At 43.6% G+C, this 26,591-nt stretch overlaps 1 protein-coding gene across 3 annotated transcripts in view; it reads right to left on the reverse strand.

Moving 5' to 3' along the window:
- CDH23 (cadherin related 23) overlaps positions 1 to 26,591 on the reverse strand; it is a 3,939,560-nt gene that overhangs the window by 450,924 nt on the left and 3,462,045 nt on the right. For 2 of the 3 annotated variants that reach the window (XM_069610726.1, XM_069610724.1), the window contains 2 exons: positions 13,512 to 13,637; positions 5,705 to 5,908 (listed from right to left, as the gene is read on the reverse strand). The exons of the other annotated variant lie outside the window; for it this stretch is intronic. In XM_069610726.1, coding sequence (XP_069466827.1) covers positions 5,705 to 5,908; positions 13,512 to 13,637 — 330 coding nt within the window. The remainder of the gene's footprint in view (positions 1 to 5,704; positions 5,909 to 13,511; positions 13,638 to 26,591) is intronic. 3 annotated transcript variants of the gene reach the window in all.

The following is a 26,591-nucleotide window of genomic DNA, read 5'->3' on the forward strand; positions in this document are numbered from 1 at the left end:
CGAAAGGAGACTAGAAGTTATGAAAAGAAATTTGGAAAAGGCAAAAGGGGTGTTGGTGGAGAGTAAACAAAAATACAAAGGGTTTGCTGACCGTAAAAGGAAGATTAGTCCTCAATATAGTGAGGGAGATTTGGTGTGGTTATCAACCAAGTTTTTGAGAATTAAAGGAAGAAATAAGTTTTGTCCTCGTTTCGTAGGACCGTTTGTTGTGGAAAAGGTGATTAATCCAGTGGCTGTTCGTCTTAAATTACCCAGTCATATGAAAACTCATCCAACTTTCCATGTTAGTTTATTAAAACCTGTGGTTAAAGGAACTAGATTAACATCTACTCCTTCGGCAGTTGTGATTGAGGAAGATGCTTCCGAAGAATTTCTGGTTAAGAGAATTCTGGACTCTAGAAGAGTAAGAGGAAAGCTACAGTATCTCATTGATTGGGAGGGCTTTGGTCCTGAAGAGCGCACTTGGGAGAAAGCAAGTGATGTGCATGCTCCTCGTTTGGTAGAAAGATTCCATAAAATATTTCCATTGAAGAGTGGCCCAGGGACTGGGCGTTAGGAGGGGGGGTACTGTCAGGTACTGTCAGGTTGGAGTGACATATTCTTTACATACAGTATCATATACTCATTTACATTGGGTCGGCGGAGACACATATTTACTATTGAAAGGTTTTAGGATGTTATTATGGGTTATATTTTTAAACAGCCAATTTTGCCCTTAACCTTTATTGCAGTCTATGGAGATTGCCCCAAGCCAAGATGGAGGTTCTCAGTCTAAATTCCGATTGGCTGGAGATTGTTAATAGGGAGGACAATGAACATTCTAAACTGCCTTTCATCGTCCTTGCCCAGCTGAGAGGTTGTGTGCCTTGTTGCTCCTGCTTAACTTTGTCAAGGGTGACAAGTTTCTAGCAGTTGAGCCGAAGATCTGAAAGTATAACAGGAGTCGTGTTTGGAGTTTGGTGGAGACACAGGACAGGAGTCAGAAACTTCCATTTTTTCTGAGGAAAGAAGTTTTCAAGTCTTATTCACAAGATAAGTGACCTTCCAGTTTTGTTGAACTTTGTAAAAAGGTTATATTTATCTAAGGGATTGAAATCGCAAATCTGTATCTAAAAAGATTAAAGCGCGTACGTTTGTTTTTATCGCTATGTGTCAAATCAAATTAGCGCGTGAGTTTTTTGTCCGTTACTTTGCGCCCGCGCGTGTGTCTCTGCGCGTGAGAGTGAAGCGCGAGCGTGTACTTTGGACTCGCGTTACTGTTTGTTTACGCAATGGTTTTTTTCTGCGTGATAAAATAAGCGCGTGTGTATTTTGCGCGTGTACGTATTTATTCGTGAGTTGGCCTTTAGCTCGAGTGCATTTTACCCGCAAATTGAATTGTCAGCGCGTGAGCGTATTTCCCGCGACTTTGAGGAAAGGGCGTGTAATTTTTATCGCGTCTTGGACTTTAGCGCGAGTGCGTTTTACCCGCGAATTGAATTGTCAGTGCGTGTGCGTATTTCCCGCGACTTGGAGGAAAGCGCGTGTAATTTTTATAGCGTCTTGGACTTTAGCGCGAGTGCGTTTTTTCCCGCGAACTTGATTCTTAACGCGTGTGCGTATTTCCCGCGATTTGGAGAAAAAGCGCGTGATTTTTTCTTCCCGCGGTTTCTGGCTTTCCACGTGAAGATTCCATCGCAAGTTAAATTCGTTCCTGAGAAAAAGACACTCTACAAAGAAAATATTAAAAACAAATACAAGAACTTAAAAGAACTTCCTAAATCTTACTTGAAGACCTTGTTCAAGAATCTTACAGTTGAGCAGACTAACTACAAAGTAAAATTACATTCATGGACCTAATAAGAAGGCTGAATTATCTATAAGGTTCTGGTCCACAAGTAAGGAAGTCTTGTCTGCTTTTCACTTTTCTGGGCATTCTGAAGAGAAAAACCAGGTATGGTTTTTAAACTATTTTGGTAAAGGATTTAGAGTTTAAGGTTAGTATAGTAACCCATGAGTAATGAGGTATATTGCATGTTTATGTTTTAACTACAGGTGAAGAACCAGCGAGTTGATAGATTCCAGCCTGGTGTTTGTTTCTTTGTCCCTTCCCCCTTTCCCCTGAAAGTGAGGTAAACTGAGCAGTTATATTTATATCAGCTCAGAGTGCCACATTTTGGGTGGATTGTCGGGGGTTCAGCAGCTTCTGCAGACACCAGGTTCTCAGCATGACAGTTGATTTCCGGAGTAGTACCAGAACTGTGGACCAATGTTTATGGTTCTGAACCACTTTTTTCACAGTAGTAACGCAACTTGCACCTACCACAGTGCATTTTTATAAGTTCTTAAATGTACATGGTACATTATATATGAAGTCCTTGTTGCACTATCATCTGTCATTCAACTCCTTTGCACTTTAACCCATGTATTTCATGAGCCATATCCATGGTATAGTGGTTACATTATGCAAGGTATTGTTTCTGTTGCTATTTTGGATTACACAAGATGAATGTTAACAATGTTTTTGTGAAGCATAGATGTTCAACATTTTATTCATGTTTTTATTAATGTGTTATTTTTATTTTATTGTATTGCTTTTAGGGCATATTTTTGCTGAATATAAAGTGTAACAAACGTATAATGTTCTTCTAGCCATTATGAAATCTTTTATCTTCAAAACCATGACGTCTGTAGTTATTATTTCTATTATGTGTGACTTACCTGATTTGCTTATTTTGCTATATTCCTTTTATGTAAATTGACCTAATGAATTTAAGGTTTTAATATTTGTGATGATGAAATGATGATATTTAATATCTATATGGAAATATGTTTAATTTACTGTTGTTGCTTTTGCTGTTTTTATATGTTGCCTTAGAGAAAATGTTCCAACATAAACATCAATTGACTTACTGACATAAATGTACATTCTATTGTGTTGAAATCTAAAGCTGTTTATATAACATTGGACTAGGCTTGCTCCCTTCTGTTCCTAGTCATGTTGGTTGCAAACTCAGATATAACCAACAAGTTAACAATCTAAATTGATAATTAATTTAAAAGGCTGAGAAATATTGTTGAGTTCCCTGAAATCCACGTTTTGATCATGGAAGTAATGAAATGATTAGTGTATCATGGCTACATCAGAAACCTTACTTCGAAACTATTATGGTGTAGGATGATGGAGTCGTGTGTAATGTGCAAGACAGTGGGTGTCAATCACACCTGCTGAGAAATTACTGAATTGGATTCTAGGCAAAACTAGAGTCATGTGCATTTTTTAAGCATAGTTCGGAAATGTTGTGCCTTACTTGGCGGTACCTATATTAAAAAGTATTGGGTTCCTTGTTTTCTGCTTAACACCTGAGGGAGATACTATGCGTCAGTGCTTGACCTTTATTGTTGAATCTCCATAGTAAGTTCCATACAAATATGGTTCTTCAGTTTTTACTTTTTATTGTCTCCTTTTGAATCTCCTCGAACACAGATTCAATTTGTCTGTGCACTGATCTAGTTCCTGCTTTGTTATACTATCTATAGGACCTTTTTAAAACCCCTGCTATTGACATTGTCCTGAAATACCGTACGATGTCCAGAAACACTGTGGGATGCCTGGGAGTTTGGCAGACCATCTGCTGGATATTACATGTTAAAACTGTACATTGCATTGCAGGAAAAAGTCATCACATGGCACAATTTACATTGCAGGAAAATGCATTTGTTTTGGAAGAGATGACTAGTACTCTAACATTGTCTTTGTATTTGTATCTCTTTCTATTTGTATTAGTGTTTTATATATCGCAACACTAGCTCATGAGCAATGAAGCACTATACAAGAGTTCAGGGAACAGTGGCACAATTTGCCAATTGTCTGGAATAGTGGTAGATGCGGTACCTTTAGAAGATGATTTGTGTTGGATACAGAGTGCTGTGTTTCTTTATGCAGGTGGATACATTATTGCTGGCACGAGAACACTATTTGGTTGTGGAACTCGGATCACTATTATGGGGATGCTGCAGTAAAAGTCGGAGTAAGCAGTGAGCGGAGAAATGACAGTCTTCCCCGAAACACCTGATTGCAGTTATGGGCTCTGTGGTAACGTGATAAACTGTACTTCAAATTTCAGTTAAATTCGGTCGACCATAGACTAAGGGCCTCATTACGACCCTGGCGCTAAGGGGTTAACGGCGCCGTAAAAGGCTGCGGCGCCGTTAACCCTTAGCGCCTAATTACGAGGTCCCTTTGCGGCTCCCGACCTTAACGGCTGGTCCGGACCAGCCTTTAAAGTAGGGACCCGCAAAGGGACCTTGAAGGTAATTACGGTACCGCAATTTGCGGTACCGTAATTACCGCCTTCCCCATTCCCATTGAGCCCTATGGGGCAAAAATGGGAATGGGGAAGAGCCAATGGTGCATGGGGAATTACCGCCCCGCCAACTTGGAATGGGGTGGTAATTCCCCATTGCACCATGGTGGACTCGTTACAATACCGGCAGCAACCATTGTGCTAATAGCGCCATTGGTTACCGCCGGTGTTGTAATGAGGGCCTAAGCTTTGCAAGATGAACTGTACAACCCACCGCAGAGAAATGACACTGTTTTGACAAAGATTAATAGTACTGCAGATGTAACTATCTGTCCCAGGGAAAGTGAATGGAGTGTGGGCTCTGTGATTTCACAATAAATTGTACATTATTTTACAAGTGAACAACATAATAATCTGTATGTTGTGATGTAGTAGAATTTGCTGTGACAGAGGAGACTGACACTGTGACAGCATCCACAGCATTTGTCTATGTTTGGGTGCTTGAGTAATGAGGTCTGGGATGTGTCACTGAATCAGAGATTGCCGGCATAAAATGTGGCCCTTGCTGATAAGGTTCTGCAACCCAGTATTGGGTGGAGTGCCAAAAAAGGTTGAGGAAGCAGAAATAAGTTGAGGAAGAACTATCAATGGCCCTCATTAGGACCCTGGCGGATTTTTTCCGCCATCGACGGACTTTCCGGCCATGTCGTAAAGTCCGTTTACGCCATGGCGGATGGTGGACTTACCGCCCCATTCCGAGGTCGGCGGGGCGGTAAGTCCCCATTGACCCATTTACCCTTCCCCATTCCCATTACGGCCCCATAGGGTATAATGGGAGTGGGGAAGGAGTTAATTACGCCACCGTAAATTACGGTGGCGTAATTAACACCAAGGTCCCATAGCGCCATGGATTTTTACGCCCGCAAAAAGCGGGCGGAAAAATGACCATGGCGCTCTGGGAACTCGGAATTGGCGGTAAGGGGTCGGCGCAGCTAACGCTAGCGTAAACCCCTTACCGCCAGGGTCCTAATGAGGGCCAATTACATTTCAGTTTGGACTCTGTGATTAACGGGAGTTCCTTTCCATGCATGGAGGGCCATGAACTAGTTTAGTAGAAGTATACTTCCATGCGGCACATGGAAACAATTAACATGTTATATGTACTGCTCAGTAGAAGTATATTTATGTGCCACATGTGTGGTAGCTCATTTTACAGGTAGGAACTCCGTAAACCACCTGATGCCATTGATCAAATACAATTGCCATGTTATCTGGCGCGTTTTAGTCTTGTATCAAAACACAGTGAACAGAATAGAATAAATCAATCATATTATTTTCTGATATACTCAGTTCTATATATAAAAATATATCCTCATACATACTACTTTCATCAATATTTCTACATGTATAATTCTGACCTGGAGGGCTATTTTCCCGGAGATGTACATTGACTACTGAATTGTTAAAGACCGGTCTGTTATCATTGGCATCCAGGATCGTAAGGGTGAGAACGGCAGTGCTGTTCAGCTTGCCAATGTCTTCTGCCACCAGTGTAAACGCAAGGGTTGGATTTAAGTAGGCTTCTCTGTCAATCACTCTGCCAGACTTCACGGAAATTATACCTGCAGAGGTCAGAAAAGCAGCTGTGAGTTAAACAGGTGCAATGGATTGAATTCACTTTTTTGCATCTACTAAATTCCTCTTCCATCAGGCTTCTCAATCATTAAAAAAGGCAAGGGTCTTCATCAAGCATTGTGTATAGAACCTCATCACCAAACACTCCAAGTAAAGGCAACAGGCACAAAAGGTCCCCAAGCCTCTAACAAGTACCTTTCCATGTCAAATACATTGGGCCTCATTAGGAGTTTGGAGGTAACCATGGCGCTAATAGCACCATGGCTGCCTCCAAACCCTTACCGACTCTGCCCTGGTGAATGCAGCTATTACCGCCCCATTCCAAGGTTGGCAGGGCGGTAATTCCCCATTCACCAGGGCCCTTCCCCATTCCCATTTGAGCCCCCATAGGGCACAATGGGAATGGGGAAGGTGCTAATAACCGTACCGCAAATTGCGGTACCATTATTAGCTCAAAAGTCCCTTTGCGGGTCCCGTCCTTAACGCATGGAAAAACCAGGCGTTAAGGGAGGACCCGCAAAGGGAACTCGTAGTAGGGCGGTAAGGGATTACCGGCACCGGTGCCCTTACCGGTGTCGGTAATCCCTTACCGCCCGCCTCGTAATGAGGCCCATTGTTTCAATGCATCTATCCATAAACAACATCTTTCAGTACAATACGTCATGCTCTAGGCTTTGGAGCACTGCAGGAATTCGAATTGTTGGTAATGACGCTAAGATTAGTGGGCTGTTTTATAGCAGTTTGTTATCTGGGACAATACATCAAATTCTGCGGAATTGCCAATATCCTCAAGGTCGCACTGTCATGGTCACTATCTGGAGGGTGCCTTGTTAGCAAGGACTTTTGAATATTGTTATCTGAAATGAAAGTTGTGAAGGAAGTTCGACGGTCCCACAGTTGTGTTCCCGGGCATTGTTCCCACTTCAACAATGGCTGACCTTTTTGTTGCTTCTTCGTAAATATCCTCTTCTATCCACCACTTATTGTGGATGATAGATATGGCACTGATGGTTGTAGGGGGAGAACTAGTTCTACCAATGGTGGCGCTGCTCTCTTATACAGAAGCAACATTAACTGAGAGAGTGGGCCGATCCTGTTTGTAAATGCCCTTAAAGAGAGCATTGGCAGCACTGTTAACATCTGGACTGACCCAGTTTGGAGTCTATTCTCCCTACTCGATCCCACTAATATTAGACGTGGATGCTAAAGTTGTGTTTATCCACAACAAAAAAGTTTCAATATGTGTGCTCTCCTCTTTGACAGTCAGTTTTCTGTGTTTATTATGAGAATATTATCAGCACAGAAAATTGACTTCGAAAGAGGAGAGGGGCTAATGCAGATAAAAAATGGTGGCTTTGATTATTTTCCAGTGTAGTAAAAAAAGAAGCCTGAGTACCAGCTTCTGGTAGGGATGCTGGGTCTGTTATCAGCTCTTTAGTTGAGGGGCATGCAGCTGACATGCTTCCCAGAAATCGGGCTTGGGTTAGTGAATACAGCCCACATTCTGAGCATCCTGATTGGCTAGTGCCCATTCAGGATGATCAGGATTGGCTCGCTTCATTCGGGCCGATAACTTGTGATTTCTGGGACATTATCCCCCATTCCAGCCCCTGGAAAGGGGGTTGAACACCACATTGACAACATCAGACTCCCCCTGGATCAGCAGACTCTCTCAAAAGACATTGGGCCTCATTACACGGAATGCGGTAAGGGTTTACCGGTACCGGTAAGGGCACCGGTACCGGTAAACCCTTACCGCTTTACTACGAGGTCCCTTTGCGGGACCCAACCTCAATGGCTGGTTTTACCAGCTGTTAAGGAACGGGCCCGCAAAGGGACCTTGGTGCTAATTATGGTACCGCAATTTGCGTTACCGTAATTAGCTCCTTCCCCATTCCCATTGAGACCTATGGGGGCAAAAATGGGAATGGGGAAGTGCCTTGGTGAATGGGGAATTACCGCCCCTGCTCACCTTGGAGTAGGGCGGTAATTCCACCATCCACCAAGGCGGACACGGTAAAATACCGGCGGCAACCATGGCGCTAATAGCGCCATGGTTACCGCATACTGTATAATGAGGCCCATTTCCCTCCTGACTCTGGCACTATTTGCATATGCCAGGAAGGCTTCTGACAGGGTGAATTAGTGTTATCTTTTCAGAGACCTGTCCAGTTATGGCTTTGGGAGTGGGTTTATCAAAATGAGTAAGCCTTTGTATAAGGTGACTTAAGCATGTTTACAAGCTAGGTGACAAGGTCAGCTTGTTTCCTACTTATAGTGGGGAGAATGCAAGAATGTCCACTCTCCCCGCAACTCTTTGATTTAGCTTTGGAGACACTGGCAGAGGCAAACTGTTAGATAGCACAGGTCAGAGGAATCTTTAATGATGGTCAAGTATACTAAGTGGCACTGTATGACAATGGTATACTTGTCTTCACGTCGGACCTACACCACCCTAACGCCCACCTAAGCTCCCTTTTCTACAATGCAGCACTTTGGAAGACTTTTGAGCTGTAAAGCCAGCTCAAATTCAGTGTGCTCTCCTTTTGAGGAATTGCTTAAGAGGCCTTCCAAAAGGCCAGTCTATGCATTGGGAACCCAATAAAAATAAGTACGTTGGTATTATCTTCCCCTAGGAAAGAAGGGATCTGATCAAAGCCAACCTCAATTCCCTACTGAATGAAATGGAAAGACTTCTTGGGAGCTGGAAGAAGCTTGGTCTGTTCATTTTGGTCAGAACCAATTGTTTTGCAATGGTGCATTTACCAAATGTTCTTCACAAGTTGAGGTTGCTGCCAATCCTTATCCATTACATCTTCCGGAGAACACTGCTGGCACTTCAGAAAGTGCTACTTAGAGGGAACAAAAAGATATGCCTGATTGGCTTGTCAAAGATGCTCCTGCCAGGTGATAAGAATGGCTACAATTTGCTGCACCTAAGACTCTACCATGAAGTACTAATCTAGGAACAAATAGGTCAATGGAAAGAGACATTGAATCAGAGACCCCAAACTGGTGTGTTTTGGCGGTGACCATAGCATGTGGGCTCGAGCTGAGAAATACTATACATCTGCCAACGCAATAGTATTCAAGTTAAACTTCTAGAGATGTCCAATGCAAAGGAGGCCTGGAGATGCTTGAGTAAATGTATTTATTTATTGTTCGCTTGTTAGGCGCTTATACAATAAGAATACACTGTTTCAAAGGGCTCAAAGGGCCCACAGGGCACGGAGGGAGGGTGGGAAATGCATTACAACTAAATGTTAAGAGCAGAGGGGGAAGAGGAAGAGGGACGAACCTACTATGCCTTGTGAGTAGTCAGAACATGCAAGTGCAGAAAGGAAGAGGGAAGAGGAGGTAAGTGCTGGGGAGTCTGAGCTCGTGGGTGAGCCATGGACGAAGTGCTGGGAATTATGAGTGCTACACGGCCTGGGCCACGGGAGGTGTAAGTGCGAGTCTCCAGAGCAGAGGGTGTGCAGATGCAAAATGCTGTGGATAGACAGAAGCTGGGAAAAATTGGTGTGGGAGGTCAAGGCCAAGGACCACAATTCAGCAACTGTAGGATTAGCAGAGTAGGGAAGGAAGGAAGGAGGGGGGAAAAAGGAAAGTCTTAAGGAGCTCCCAGAATTTGAGAAGATCCTGCTCAAGTCGCAGGGGGCGGGGGAGGCTATTGCAAATGAAGGAGCCTGCAGAGGAAAGTGAGCGACCCCCTGCCCTCTTTTTAGAAAAATGCTTTACACACAAAGAGATGGTGCCAGAGGAGCAAAGTGGTCTAGAGGGGGACTATTTTGTGAGATAAAGTTGAAGATAGTGTGGTCCCAGGCCCAGACAGCCTTGTGGATGATGCAGAGGGATTTGAATTTAATCCATGCAGCAACCAGGAGCCAGTGAAGACATTGTAGTGCAGGAGAGATGCAGTCCCTGTGCTTAAGGCCAAGGATAGGTCATGCTGCCCTATTCTGGATAAGCTCAAGGGGTCAAAGAGTGGAGCAAGGAAGATTCAGGAGCTGGCTATTAAAGTAATCAAGACTAGAGAGAACTAGGGCTTGAGTCACATTGAGCGTCTGAGGGAAAGTGAGAAAAGGTAGAATTCCTTTGAGAAGGAAGAGCTGATAGTTGGACTTCTTGGCAACGTCCCAAGTGTGAGGGGGAAAAGAGAGAGAGGAGTTGAAGTTTTCTGGCTTCAGTTGAAGGAGCAGGGGGAGAGCCCAAGGAGGAAGGCCAGAGTGAGGGGAAGAAAGAGGAAGCAGGGGTCCCAATGGGAAGGATCTCAGTTTTACACGCATTGAAGCAGAGATCATTGGAGGCGCACCAGGACTGGATGGCAGAAAGGCAGCCAGGTATGATGGAGGGTGCAAGATGGTCAGCAGGGAGTCTGAAGAAGAGCTGTGTGTCATCTGCATAACACTGGATGTTGGATGAGAAGGAGGAGATGCGGCGTGCAAGGAGAACGAGGTAGATGTTAAAGAGCCAGGGGGAGAGTATAGAGCCCTGGGGACACCACAGGTGGAGCGAGAAATAGGAGAGGAGAAGGAACCCAGGCTACCTTGGGATGAATGGTTAGTGAGGAAAGAGATCAGCCAGTCCAGTGCCCGTTCCGAGATACCAAGTGTATCGTGGAGCCTTTGTGTGAGGATGGAATGGTTGACTGTGACAAAGGCAGAGGAGAGATCGAGACGGATATGGACAGCTGGGGAGTTGGAGTACAGAGATGTGAGCAATTCTTTACAAGTCTTCAGAAGAGCAGTTCCCGTTCCTCTTGATGCTCTGAATCCAGATTGATGGTCGTGGAGGCCACCAACAAGTTCAGTGTGAGAGTTAAGTTGGGGCAAGGCCAGCTTCTCAAGAAGATTCCCCAGAAAGGGGGTGATGGAGATAGGGTGATAGCTGGCAGGGCAGGTAGGGTCAGAAGAAGGTTTTTTCAGGAGTGGGTGCACAAGGGAGTGCGTAAGGGGGGAGGGAAGATCCTGTGATAAAAGAGTGATTGGAGAAATCAGCGAGAGCAGGGGCAAGAGAGCCAATGTTATCCTTGATGGTTCTGGATGAGCAAGGGGAGACCTGTTTAGAAGAGACCTTCATGGAGTGGGCAGCTCTGGTAACTTCCTCAGGTTTGACAGGTGAGAAGGAGGAAAAGGAGGAAGGAGGGGGAGGACTGTGGAGGGGGGTGGGATGGGTTGTGAGGGAGTGTTGAAAGGGAGGTCAGAATGTCCTGAGTTGTGGTGGCAAAGTGTGAGGCCAGTGCATTGCAGAGGGCCTGGGAAGGAGAAGGAGAGGAGGGGACTGCAGAGAGAAGGTCTGTACATGCATGCTGTTGCACCACTCTTACAAAACCCTGTAACAAGACTGAGCAGACAAGGTACAAAGTAGCTCCTCTCTCTGCAAGAGGGACAAAGACAATTAAAAACCTTGTTTGCTTACGATGGAATGGAATTAAATAGCTCATCTGTATGGTAACCCAGTATGTAGAGCAAATTGATTTCAGGAAACAGAGGAATGAGGCAAGCAGAAGGACCACCTAGTACTTCCATAAGCAGTTCTAGGGAAATGATGACCAAGGCGATGATAGAAAGACCCAGATCCTGATCTACAAAAGCTATTTACAATGGCACAATCCCATTGGAAAACACTTTGTAAATCAGGTCCAAAGACTCTTACATGGATACACAAATCTGGCCAAGCTCGAGGAGGTAGACCTCTCCTTGGTAAAGAGAGGTGGAAACTGGAGCTAGGCAGTAAAGTCTCTGAACAAGATGGCTAAGCGTCTTGCACGCGATAAGGCAGTTTTCAAGAGAAACAAAAATTTACCTGATGCAATAAGAAACAATAATTAAGGGTATTCTGGACACCAGCCAACATGTTCAAAGTGTGAATCAAGGACAACAACCAGTGCTGGTTCTGTAGGTAGTGGGAAGCATGCCTGATGTACATATACTGGTCCTGTACCAAAGTGATGAACTACTGGGCTAATGTGGAAAAAAGTATTGCTTTAGTACTCAGAAACCCCTTTCGCCTGGACCTGCTATTGGTGGAGCTGTGCTCAGCATGCTCACTAAGCCACTTGGACAATGGGAAGCTAAAAGTCGTTCTTAGTGAGAGTTATCACGTTTTCCAAAAGGGTGATTCTGTGGGTACAGAAGGTTAGAACTAGACCAGACATGGACACATGGTTTTTTGATCTAGAAAAGGTTGGCAACCTGGAGCAAAAGACAGCAGTTTGAGAAGAGAAGTAGGAAAGACAAGGCCTTGTCTGGTCAGGCTTCATTCACTTATGTGTAAGCTGAACAATTAGGCTTTGGAATGGATGTACCTATGTGATCTATTTCCTGCAACCTGATTTCTTGGTCCCTTCCTCCACCCCTGCCCATACTCCCAGTCCCTATTGCCTATCCACTCTCTCAGCCATCCCCCGCCACTTATATCCATCTTTGTACCCAAGATGACAGTTCTAACTTTCACCGAGTTTATAGATTGCTGTTGCGTTGGGATCAGCTGAGAATGTTATACTTTTCTTTCTTTGGTGCTACAGCCTTGTTCTGTTTTATGGAATGTGAATAAACCAATAAAAATTGAAAAAAGCAAAAAAACAAGGAAGTGAATTTAAGGTAACAATGCTCAGGTGATTAGGAAGAGTCAAAGTGATATTAAAGTAAATTGACCCGTGGTGGTACAATTATATGAACAATCATTGAAGAGAAGGTATGCATTTATTTAAGTTGTGCCATCCTAGAAAGACATCATATTCTTTTCACTTTAATACATATTTGAATCTCTCCAAACTACTCTCTAGAGTTGAGGACAAGGGGAGGAGCTTTGGGAGAAAGCATCCACATTTTACATACATACATACATACATACATACACTGAAGCAATACATGGTGGTTAAATGGCATTAGAAAACAAAAACCTAAGGAAAAAAGGGCATTCATCACCTCCCTAAACAGATTAAACCCTGTTCACATTATATGAGAAGTTGTTGTCATTCGCTTACTTAATGTGCTACAGTATATACAAAGAGGAGTAATTGTGAATAAGCTGTTCCTTTTTCTGTACTCCTCATTTTCATTCTATTAGCTATAGATATGTCTTATAAAAACTCCACTCCACTGGCAGAGTGGCTTATAGGAAAAGTTTGAGACTTCACAAAATACATCAGGCCCTAAAAGGCAAGCAGGCCTAGGATCAGGGGCCTGCAGCTCAAGTCAGGAAAATGACTGTGGCACAATGTCCGTTTGGAGGCACCCCCCTGCCAGTGAAACCCCCCGATTTCCCTAAATGATAGTTTACCTTTAGGCTAAAATGCAGAAGATGTAAGTGCAGTGGCAAGTTCCTTTCTCAACTTGGTGAGGAATGGTCTTGCAGCCCATTTGCATATAAGGTCAGCACTGTGGGTCATGCGGTACTCACTCACTCTAACCAACTGGAGGGCGCTTACCTGCACGGGAAATAGCAGTGGAGGAGGCAACTATTATTAGGACACAGAAACAGGCCATTTGCATGCAATGTGAACGGATCAAAGCAACTTCTTGTTCAGCTACTTGTCTTACGCAAAACATGTAAGTAAACAACATCATCATACGTAGTCATACTCACCCGTGCCATTGTTGATGTTAAAGAGATCTATCTGGGCTCCCAAGAGCCGATATGTCACCACTGCATTCACGCCCAAGTCATTATCTAAAGCCAAAATGGGCCCATTCAAGATAGTAATGTTGGTTCCTAGAGCAGAGAACAAGAGTCAGAGCACAGCAAACGGATCCAAGGGTAACGGTGCACCCTACTTCCTCCCTTTCCCCCAACACGTCCCAGTGACAAAAAGAACTGTGATTGACATTCTGACATAATGGATGAGGCACACAGAATGGAGCCCCATGGAGGCATGGGGCAGTGATGGCTGAGGCTGTTGCAGCCCTGGCAGACTGAATCAAGAGGCCCGGATTGGAACGTCTAAAACTCCTGCTAAGAAATAAATAGAGCATGATCAGTTTAGTGGCACGCAGTCATTGGCACAGAAGTTCCCAGGCTGCTTTTGCTATTCTTTAACCATGAGGTGACCACTTACCAAGGTAACACCATATATACATGGGTATGCGTGTGTTTGTGTCTGTGCTTTTTAAGGAAGGGTTATTTTATCATTCAAGGTGTGTGACACTCAATTCATGAATATTCATATGTACAGAATTCGGCCATATGTCTTACCTTAACGACACATTTTCTACACCCGTGAAAATTGTCCAGATTTAACAGTTTCATAGAATATGGCCATTGAGTAGGACAAGGCGGCATGTAGATAGGACCTTGCGAATATGAAATATTGTATCAAGGTTGTCCTGCTGTTAGACACTTATGTATTGCAATAAAATATATGGTCTCCCACTAAAATAAAAGGGTTAAAAGGCCAAACAGATTACCCCTAAAGTCTGATCATCTCACAAACAGGCACTTGGTTCAAGTTACATAAAGCCCTGAATGTTGGGTAGGGTTAAGATAAGCCTCTACCGCTTAGATGTGCACAAAACTATTTTAGCATATATATGAAATGTGGTGTCTTTTCTCACAGACAGGAAGACAGAATTCATGCCATAGCAGACCCGCCATCCTTATTGTGACATAAGAGAGACAAGCCTGGCATGTCAGATGTCAGATGCAAGACCACTGGTGTGTAGTTGGTGAAGCTGGCATTGCTGATGAACTCCGAGTCAAGTCACTGAAAAACCAATATCTCATGAATCGTGCTTTGCAGTCTATCTACATTAAGTACTTTTCACAAACAGGTCAAACTGACCGCCGCGATATCTTCAACAACCGAACGATGACACCAGTTTAATCAAATAAGGTGTCTTGTTAATGCCCTTTTGTGGAATTACTCAGCCTTCCTGTATGCCAATATGTGTCCCTTCAATTAAAGTGGTTGCCGCTGCATTCAGCCAGACATGGAGAGTTTTTTTTTTTTTTGGGGATAACCTCTGCTCATATGCCCAGCAAACATGTTGTTCTAAGTGTATAATTTGAATAAAATGAGGCATTACAACACACTGCCTGCTCCTTTAAAAAAAAATAAAAGTCTTACTTGTCCAGCAAAGGCTGACAATACTCCAGATCACAGTACAGAAAGTCATTTTGCTGAGGCCTGCCTTCATTGTCTTTCACGGGTTTCATGAAATACAGAGTATGACAATGTTGCTTCTAGGATGATTTGACAAAGATACTGTAGCCCTTTGGCTCCTACAACTAGCTGAAGGATACCAGAAGAACAGAGAATTGCAGTTGATGAGCTGACCTTGCAAGACAAATCAGATTACTATGTAAATCCTGGCAGTTTGCACAATCTGCAGAATTGATAATGTGCTTGGGGATCTGTTAGCTCTCAACATCAGTCATAGAAATTCTACCCTTGGGTCCTGCGAAGCAGCAGGAACTAATCTCTGGAAAGTTTAACTCCCACCAAATCCATATGAACTATTATACTAAGCCGTCTGTCTAGTTGTTTGCTGTGTACATGGGAGTGCAGGTACATATGTCAATCGTCTGACAAAACGTGTCTTAATATACAATGTATTAAGTACAAACATTAGCTAGTTGCCGATACGATGCCATAATTCTCATCAGGGCCCAGGACTTTACAGCAAAGGGTATCTTTATACTTGCATGATAGAGCCCCAAGAGCTGGGATGGTTAGCTCCAATGGCTGAACTGGCTTTAGTCAGAAGATGTCTGAATGTATTTGGTTGTCTGGTTACTTCACATGTGTGACTGTAAGGCACAGAAAAAGGATGAAGTTAGATTTGTATGGAAAACGTATTTTTGTGTCTGTTATTCGGTAAAGTCTTGTTAGGGTCTGGGTTGAAATCTCGTGGAATTGTAAAATGTATGACGCTTGGGTTGAAATGATATGTAGCCAGTAGAAAGTGCAATGCTTAAGAGCAGGTAGGGCATTGGTCTTGAACATGGCACCACCCAGAGCATCTGTGAGTGATGGCACTCTGCATGTAGTAGCATTTCAGAAACGCACATGTTTCTCTCTTTGTGCGCCCTGGAGGGTGAGTGAAAGGAGTGTGGGTGATGGATTCACCAGATGAACACACACATTGATCTTCTCCTACAAAATGTGCTGAGTGGGTCTTGATATCCCCATCAACTAGAGAGGTGCACAGGTCTTGGTAGACCTTGTATATTGGGTCTTCAGCACAGCAATGGGTGTCCTGTATGCCCATGGGTAAATCCTAGGTCGGGTGATACGACAGCTGGGCAAAAAGCACAACAAGCAACTATAGCTGTATCACAATTATGACTCTAAAAAGGCCTAAAACATCTTCTCGACAAGGATAATAAGTGTTAGGTGATTAGTGAGTGTGCTATCTGGCAGGCTGGGGTGTAAATCGGGGCATGGTAGACAGCATGAAGAGTATTCAGGTACTTCACGAATAGAACACCTGTTTTCACCCTGATCCAGGTTTTTTTGTTGTTCAAGCTTGACTCAGGGTGACCTACTCAGTATGATTACAGGTGCATGGCTATGATGGTAGTCCCTTACAGTACTCACTTTCCTTCGTGATATGACACAGAGGGGTTTGTTCAAAACAGATATACCCAGGGAATCTTTCTCATAAGAAAAGGCAGCATTTTTTATATTTGCTCTAAAGAAAAGCTTTTGGGCTCTTTGCCACAGCCACTGACATCACAAGTCAGTTCAAAAGATCTTCCTTAGTATTCCTAAAATGGTGACCATCTTAGAGCCAATCCAATCAAATGACTATTGTGGGATTCAAGCGGAAGCCACCCACTGCTGTGCGGCAATGAGAGCTAAAGGACTGGTACCTCAGCATTGTTTTGCTGAATAAAATATTGATCTTATGCTAACCCGCATAAAGCAAAAGGCTATCCCTGCTTCCCAATGAACAATGCCCCCCTCACCACTGAAATCATAGCTACAGTTGCACCGCATGGAGGGTATGCAGACATTTAGTTGGCTCTGTTTTTGAACACGGTCGAATTTTAATGCAACCTGTCTCTTTCGTTTAGAGGTTTACCAGTGAGTGGTGTGTACTGTGAGTACATGCTGGTTGTTAAATATCCTTTCCTAGATCTCCATTGCAAAATAAGGGCCTAGCGTAAGTAATTGCTGAGTTGATCCTGCTGAGAAGACTTGAATTCACAGCAGCAGTTGCAGATTATCTTGGGGAAAAGGATTCTAAGCAAGTGCAAGGGGGGCAATGGAACTGTTACTTGATCTGGTGCCAGCTACTGGGGGGGTTGTTGGAGCAATGTTGTTTAGATATAAAGTTCCCTAAAGAGAAGCAATCTATACAATATGTGATTCAGCTGAGAACATTAGAAGAGGAAAGCCTTTAGTCTAAGAAATGCAGGATGAAGGGTTGGACAATATCTTACAGGGGAAGTCAATCTTTTAGAACAATAAAATGTGCTGTTCTCTACTGTCAATGTTTCATCTTCTGTATAATTTCTGGCAAACACTCTTACCATCACCTTTTTTAAAGCCATTTTGTAAGAATTATACTCACTTCAATGGTCCACCATAATGTAAATTGCTTTCAATCCTTAGAACAGTAACCAGCTTCAGAGAGGGAGGGAAAATTAATTATGTAGAGTCATTGTAGCAGCAAAGGGGCTAGGTAAAATTATGTATGTCTTTGTCTTTAAACAAACATCCTGACCCCCCCCATGAATAGTAGAAGTTCTAAAGGTACAACTCCTACTCCTACTAAAAGTAGCAAAATGCATTAAACTGGTTTAGAAACTACCAAAAAGACCAGACAACTCAGGTGAAAATAGGAGAATGTACTTTATAGAATGGACCTTTAGTGTGGAGTTCCCCAGTGTTCAATCAATTCTCAGTGTCTTTTCAAAGTTCCAAGTTTATGTAAGAACCCAATCAAATATTTTTTCGACCTTCACTTCCACCTTTTAAATGTTCCTGAATGAACCCCAAGTACAACTTTATCTGAACCCCAATCATTGCGCCAATCATCACATCACATCAATCAAAACAGGACTGGGCAACCGACACATCCTCTGTCTAAATGTGCAACTAAAACAAAGATACACATTTTTGGTTTCACAACCATGAAGTGTTTACTTTTCAATGGTCCCATCATACCCAATAATAGCCCACACCCCAACTCAATGGGACAAATAAAAATCTGAGGGCCTTCTAACCACAGGTTAACACAATATTTCAAATGTCCCCTTCCAGCAACATAGTCTGGGAATAATGTGAACCTATCTTGAAATCCTCTAAAAACTGAATTAACCAGACCTCTTATTTACTCAAGCCTGGATTACTGTGCCAGATTGTGCTTAGTGTAAACAAACACCCTAGGCACCAGTTTGGGCTGATGCATGACAAACCAGTCAGCCTCATCTACTACATTACACATGTGATTCCGTCTCCCCTGCACTGAAGACCCTCCACAGGCTACCCCTGGAGCAGAAAACACATGTTGATATCAATATGCATTATCCAAAGGAGGCTTGTGCAAATGCCCCCATACATAAACAAAATAATCAACAAAACATCCATGCAAAGAAATGATGATCATCTTCAAACAGCAACCTGACTACACCAATGTTTAAACGACTCTGACGGGGAAGAAGGACTTTGGCATTGGTAGGACCAAGCACCAGAATAACCTCCCAGGTGAAAAGAAAATGGAACTCAGCAATTTGAAATTTAAAAATAATTTTAAAACAAGGCTGCTTAAACATACTCTTTGAGGCTACCACCCTTTCCCTCCTGCAGGGGAAATAAGTGTACACCTTTCCTCCCTGCCCCCTTAATGTGGATTTTCCTGCAGTTGGAAGTTCATATCGGTTCTGAGATCAAAGCTCAGTATTACCCAGCCAGGAGCCAGACCTCAAGAATGTATGACTGAAGGCTCTGACCCGACGACTCTAAACACTCACCTTGCACATTATTGTGTTATTACTTACTCTAAACAGGTATGTGCTTTTTTATTTTGAATTATTACTGAAATTGTTCCACCTTCACCCATTCTAGCACAGTGTGGAGCTTCTGCCAATCTTAGTTTTAATCAATATTGTACCTCTCCCATGTGGTGTACATCTGCATTATTTTGTTGCACTTCAAAGTGGTTCTCAGTGAATTGGCAGATTACAAACGTCTTACTATATCACTGACCACTTTGATTCTTCTCACCATCATCTTTCCCTTCTTGCTATTACAGACATCTGGATCTCCCCTCATGCTTCAGATACACTAGTAGCTTACTACACTGACTGCTGCCTTCTACTAATCTTCCCCACCTGTTGGGAAGGGTGGTGCTGTGGGCTTCCTTATCAATAAGACCCTCAACAATACAACCTACACCTGTCTGACATCACATCTTCCTCTTTGAATATGCCACTATTCAACTCCTTTTTCCTGCATGTCTTACAGTGCTGGGTCTCTATCGACCCCATGTCCTCTCAATTTCTTCTTCCTTGATCTGAAAGTTCTCTTTAAGTTCATTCCTAGTGGAATCTCCATCGTTATGCCTGTCGTGAACGTATCTCCTTCTTATCTGACCACTCCTCTACTCCCTCTATGACATGCCTACCCACCCTGGTGGGAACTCCCTTGACCTTGCCCTTCTTGCTAATTCACTCTTAATTTAACATCTTGGTCACTCCACCCTTTACATCTCCTCTCTTATCTTCAATGACCAAGACAACATTCAGGCAGCACTCTCTTGCCGTTTACCTTGATGATGTGAGGCCTTCTCTTGTCTCTCTCCCCATTCATGCCTCTCCCATTGATCATGCCTTTTCTGCTTTTTTCTGTGCACTTATGACTTCATTTGACCAACACTACCCTGAGCCTTGCATCACCACTGAATTTCAGATCCTCAAAACAAACATGCAGCATGACCTACGACTCAGGTGATAATTATGATCCCCCTTTCTACTTCTAGCCCAATTAAATTCCCTTGCTGCTCTTATCGCTGCACTGCACACTGTCGAATCCTCCTACGTCACAAAAATAGCCTCCTCCCTTCACAATAACTCCCGCAATCTTGCATCTACCCTGCAAGCTTTGCTTGCACCTCCCAATCCATTATCCATCACCTCCCCCTTTCTGCTAAGGTCTTTGCTCACTACTTTCCCCCTAAAATCACTAAACTTTGTGACACTCTTGCAGCTGTCCTCTCTCTCCCTCTCCAATCCAACCATCCTTCTTTCGACCAACTCTCCTTCTACCTCCCAACTACTTCTCCCCTTCCTCTCCTGTTGAATTAGCATCCAACCGTCGCAGCAACAAGCCATCTTGCACTCCTTTCCCTCCCAGTCAAAGATTTGGCCTCAATCACCTGTCATTATCTCTCTGTGCTCTTTAACCCCTCTGGCTCTGGTTGACTCTTCCCTGCCTCCTTCAAATCTGCAACTGTCTTACCCTTTTGAAGAAACCCACTGATGACCCAAACGTCCCAGCAAACTGTCACCCAGTTTTTCTCCTTCCCCATTATTCAAAGGTCCTTGAGTGGTTTGTCTTCAACTGGATCACTTCCTTGAGGATAATTGAGGATAAATAACTTGGAGATCCACGTCAATCAGGATTCTATTGTTAACACTCCACCAAGACTGCACTTATGCATGTATCCAACTTTCTTTCTAATGCTCACCACTCCAAACTCTCTTCTATGGTCATTCTTTTGCACCTCTCTGATGCTTTCGACACTGTCACCCACTCCTCTCTCCTCCTCACTTTGCATGACCTTTTGTATTGCAAATCTGCTCTCACGTGGATCACCTCCTACGTGAAAGTTCAATCCTTTAAAATCGCCTGGAACTTGCAAACATCTGACCCCACCTCTCTCCCTGTCAGTGTTACTTAAGGATCAATCCTTGGAACTCTGCTCTTTACCCTCTATACCTCTGCCCTGGGAAGATGTATCTAATCCTTTGGCTTTCACCATCACCTTTTTGCTAATGACAATCACATCTTTTTCTCCTTTCCCTCCTTCACCCCAGCCCTCTCGGATGGATTACCAACTGTCTAACTGAAATTCATCACTGGATGGCTCTCTGCTCGTCATGCTGAACTCTTCAAAAAGAGAAGCCACCTTCCGCCCAGCTTTCAAAGCCATCCTTTGCCTCCCTCTAATATATCCTTCCCAGCTGATCTTCTTGCTTCTTGCTTACAACCATGGGGTCCCCTTTGATAACAATCTCCAACTACTACAATTCATCAGCATCAGTGTCTCTGCTGCTCGTATTAACCTCCTCAACATTCTGAAAATGTGTCCTTTTCTTACTAACCACTCCACAAAAACTCTAACCCCTATTGTAATGCTCAGCAACCTTGACTACAGCTCAAACCTACTACTTGGCCTTCTTCTCTACTCCTTCACCCCTCTAGAAAAAGTCCACAACTTTGCTACATGCACTCTCTACAACCTACCCAGATTCTCCCCAACTTCCACCTACAAGCAACATGTCAGTTGGCTCTCCATGCACAACAGATCGATTTTCAAATTCCTTTTCCTACTTTACAAAGCTATCAATAGTCTTGCTCCTCAATATCTGTCTGGCTGTATCTCTGTTTACTCACCATCTTGTACCCTCAAATCCTCCTCTGAAATCAACCTCACTCTCCCATCCCACCCCCTGTTCCTCCTTTCGCTTCCACGTTTTCTCCTTACTTGCCTCGCTCCACTGGAAACGTCTTCCCATCACAATCAAAGCCAGCCTAACTGTGGATCTCTTTAAAGCTTGGCTTAAACTTCACTTACTTGCTAAAGAGGAAGCTCGCCCTCCCCTCCCCTTTAACCTCGCTATGTGCCCCACTACTCCATACAGTGACGCTTAATGATGGAAATTTGCATATTTAAATAAACCTCTTCTTTAGTTTGAAGCACTTGCTCCCTTAGGGTAATGTTGCGTTTGTAACTCACCTGTTTTCTACTATGACTGTTACTTATGCTAATGGTAACACTACTATTGTTGGTATTAGTAGTGGTGCTTGTAGTAGCAATAGTCCTAATATCACTAGTCCTACTAGTGGTGGGGCAGGATTAGTAAGCATGTAAACATGTTGGTTAAAAATAAAATAAAATATTTGACTTTGTCCATTTACTGCAAGTGGAGATCTATGGACAACATGTCCTTTCCTTTTCTGATGTCACTTCCTTTCAAGGTGATTAAAAGTAACTCAAAATTGGAGGTCGTTCTACGTGAGAGACATGCTTATGTTTAAAACCAAATCGATGAGAAGTGTTGTTGTCAGGGCAATCAACAGAAGATGAAACATTAATAGTATGGAACATCGTATTATTCTTTTTTTAAACATAATGTCCCCTTTAAATGGTCAATTGGAGAATTAGTATGAGAAAATGTGGCATTGCGTGGAGGAACCAAGAGCAGCCGCACCAAAAAGACTGACTAATGCATCAAAGCTCATGAAGATGGGACCCCCCGCCGCTCGATGAAGAGGAGCCCAAAGCAACGCTGGGTCTAATGTAAACAAGACTCATCAGGCACATATAACAAGAAGTATGGAGGTCACAGATTAGGGAGAGGAAAATATGACATCATTACATATGAGAACACCAAACAATGGGAAAAAGAAAAAGGATGGGCCAGGTAGCAACTGCGAGCTCTGACAATGCTTCCATCCAAGTTGTGTGCTAGAAGTGGTTAAATAAAGAGAAAAGATCCCAAGTTGAGACTGCGCCCAGTTTTTTCAACAAGCGTTTTATTATATTGATGCCCTTTGTGATGACATGTGTTTTGGTCCCTCTTGGACCTTTCTTAGATCAGGGTTTATTTTCATCTACTGCCCCTTATGGGGTAAAGCAAATAGTAGTCTCTCATCGAGTCTCGGGTTAGATCCCGGACAACATTGTTCTGCGTCTAATCGCGTGCCGCAGATTCTCCTGAGGGGGCATGCTAGAAGTGCATTAGAAATAGGCAACCTCTGATTTGAACATGGCTGAAGAGAAAGGCACCATCCTCGCCATCATGGGCAACAGCATAACCAGCAGTGCTGCACACACTTCGACAGTTGAAAGCAAGTCAGAGGACTACAAGTGGTGCTTACAGATAAAAACGTCCTGGCTGAAGCATGGGTGTTTGCAAGCATGGAGAAGATGTTGGGGGCACTGATTTCCCACAAACGAAGCAAATGATGTTGGTGTCAGTGCAATGGGCAGCAGAAAACGCACAAAGACCCCATAAAAGAATGTATAATAGGATATTAAAGGGTAACTGATGTAGTGACAAGTGTGGTCAGAATGAATGATGGATATATTCGGCAGCATTGATCCTTAGCAGGGATGGCCCAGCAGCTGCCATTGAGTGTCCTTGCCAGGAAGAACATACGCTAGTGTGACCCAATGTCAATATTCACTAGACAAAGCGGTCAACGTGGGCAAGCTCCTGATTTTAGCTCTGAGGGACCTACGGTAACATGGATGCTGCAAGGAAACTGGAAAGATTCCGAGCTCCTATGCTAAGGCAGGAACTCTCATGACAATGGCGAGAGGAATTGCAGAACTTTAAGAATCTAAGCATCACTGCACCACTGTAATGTAAAAATTGTGAGTCCGCTGCAGGACCCTTTTCTTGACAAATCTATGTTTCCTATACTGTACTCATGTGATCCTTACTATAATGTTGTCTTGCAGATGCCTGCTCTCTGAGGAGGGGGGGGAGCTCAGGCAATAGATTGTGCATTTCCAGAGATGTACCAAAGCTTATTAAGCTTTGAAACTTGATTAAGGATGTGGAGGGAAACAGCAAAGGGAGATGAAGGAAAGTGTATGCAACTATTTTGGGCGGATGGGGTTATTGGGAGGTCCTATTAGTAAGGCAGCAAGACAGAAATAGTAGTTCTTTCCACAAAGACAAGGAAAATTTGCCACTTGAGACTACCTCTCAGGAACTGCCACTGCCTTATACCAGTACTCCCCAATGGGATTATTGGTGCTAAGTCCTCCTAGAAAATTAAATTCACTGGACCTAAGTGGTACAGTATCAGTTGTTGAGTATGATATCCTATAGCATGTGAAATGTCCACCATGAGTTTGAAGATTGAACAATATAAAACATTAGCAACATCGTGTTTCCAGTTCTCTTTGTCTATGACTATCCCTACTTCACAACTTGTTGGGAAGGCCTGCTAATGCAGCAAACCAGGCCAGAAACCTCGCCACGGATGCTGTCTAAAGCAGCACTGGAATTTAGAATTCAGAAACTGGGTACAAGAATCCCACCAGGCACCTTGTTATTCAAACACCCCTATGTAAATGGGCTTGGTGACTCAGCCATCACCCAGTTTTTACATCAAGCAGAAGGAAAACACCCTTGCATATGCATCAGTGGATAGCTGGGTGGGACTTGTAAAGGAGGGAGAGCCACAGACTAAGAGTACTCGAATCACCATCAGGGTCATTCTTTGTTACTATTTCATTCGAAGGCTTTCCCACCTAACCAACTTGTTACACACAGATCAACCAGAAAAACATGACGGGGAGGTGGTGGAGCTCATGTCAGGAGGTTTAAGGCAAAAAAGGGTTTGCAATAAATTTGTGTTGAAAGAAGTATCACACATATTGAGGCTCACCTTGCCTTAATGAAGGCCCTCAAGAGCCACCCCCGCATCCTGACAAATCTATGCCAAACTTTGGGTCATTTATAATTTAACCACCTCTCAGGTAAACTCCAGCAGACCACAGGACAGAATCCATGCCACACCTACGAAATCAATAAACCAGCCAGAACACACGGGCACATATCACACTCAAGGCTTATGGAAGATAGCAGCTGGCAAGGCTGCCCACATCAGCTACTATACATTTTTTAAGACACATTGCACAACACATAATGAGCCTCCTGCTGCTGCATACTCTCCTGACTACCTCACAGGACCCATCCACATGCCAGCTCGATATGGGTTGCTAGCAGGGACTTTGCCACCCCTACCACCTTCGGTCCCTCGAGGGCATACACCTGCAGTGCTTTCAGGCCATATCAATGGGAAAAAGCGCTATACAAGTGACAAATGACATTACATTATTTGGTGGAAAGGTCCTGAGAATATTTCTTGCAGAACACATAGGATGCGTCCCAAATGGCAACCTGACAGATTTTAGAAATGGACACAAGCCTTTGGAAAGCTTCAGACTCTGCCTTTGGAAAGCTTCAGACATCTCTACAGCAACCACACGATGGTTGCTGTAGAGATGCATGGCACAATTCCTCGGGCCGCAATGGCCTTGGCCACTTTAGTCAGAGGTGAAAGACCACCATGAATGGCAAAAGATTGTTCAACCTACAGATAGGATAGGTCTAGTTCTGTTCAAATAGAACTTTAGAGTTCTGCCCACATCCACATTGTGGAGGGCTGCATCAGCCAGATGACCATGTGGCAGAGATTGGAGGAAATACATGTGTTCAAATGAAAGTCACACATGACTGTACAGATGGAGGGTAGAACTGCCCTAAGAACTGCCCTGTTGGCATGAAGGAGTGTGAAGTGATCTTTATAGGATTAGGCCGGCAGACAACTCATCCTCCTGACCAACAGTAACTGAATCAATGAGGTCAAGGTCACAGGAAGCCAAAGGCTCAAAAGGATTCTTCACCAGGGAATCCAAAACTAAATTCAGATCCCGCTGAGGTAGAGGGTCTCTGGCAGGAGGTGAAGGAAGACATCAAAGTGATGTTCAGTGTCCTCATTCTGAAGAGAAAGGAAATTCCCAACCTTGTTCAAGTAAGCTTCAATTGCTGAAAGATAATGTTTACAAGAGTCAATTGTGATCAACTTTAATTGTTCTTTTGTAACACGCTTGATACCAGAGATTGGGTTCTAAGCGTGGGGATGAGATTTGAAAGTGTGTTGCACTGTGTTGTCTCGCTCCCAAGACAACTTCCTTGCCCCTGGGATATTCCCCCTCCTGCCCCTGAGCCATCCCCCCACCAACTGTGCCAGCTAAATAAAACATGACTATGGATGCCGTCATAGATTTAATGCTACTCTCTTGTTAATAGTGTCAGAAGCACATCCACGCACATAGTCTGAATGTTAGGCCCAAATGTGCCCTCATGAGCATGAACTAGCTCCTCAAATACCAAGTTGAACATTGGATAGGGAGGAGTGGACGGCCAACTCTTTCTGTTGATACAGAGGGTCCTTCCTCAAGGGAAAATCCAGGAGGACTCTGCCTGATAGCAGCAGTAGATCTGAGTACAATAACTGTCAGATCAAGTTTGGGATGATATTTATCAAGATTCTGATCATGCTGGACCTGGACCTCTGTGGCACTCTGTGAATCATAGCTGTCAGAGAGAAAGTATAAGGGAATTTGACTGACCAGTACAATAGAAAGAATTCGAAACCTCCCCATCCTTAATATGAGGACTGACAATTCATGTGTTGTTTGTTTGCAAATAAATCTGTCTGGGGGACACCCTACCATAATAGGATGCTCTGAACTACATCCTGGTGAACTTACAAATTCTGTGGCCTATGTCAAAGGCAGCTGAATCTGTCTGCCTATTTGAAGACAGCACCTTACATGTGGGTCACCACTGGAAACATGTTTTTTGCAAAAACCCAGATCCAAAGCAGACTACCATCATGTGTAGTGGGCAAGAGCGGCTGCCCCAAGTTTGTTCATGTAAAACATCACAGTGATGTCTTTTGTGTGAATTTGT

Source organism: Ambystoma mexicanum, chromosome 8, assembly GCF_040938575.1.
Source record: "Ambystoma mexicanum isolate Mex_15411 chromosome 8, UKY_AmexF1_1, whole genome shotgun sequence".
Classification (NCBI taxonomy): Eukaryota; Metazoa; Chordata; class Amphibia; order Caudata; family Ambystomatidae; genus Ambystoma; species Ambystoma mexicanum.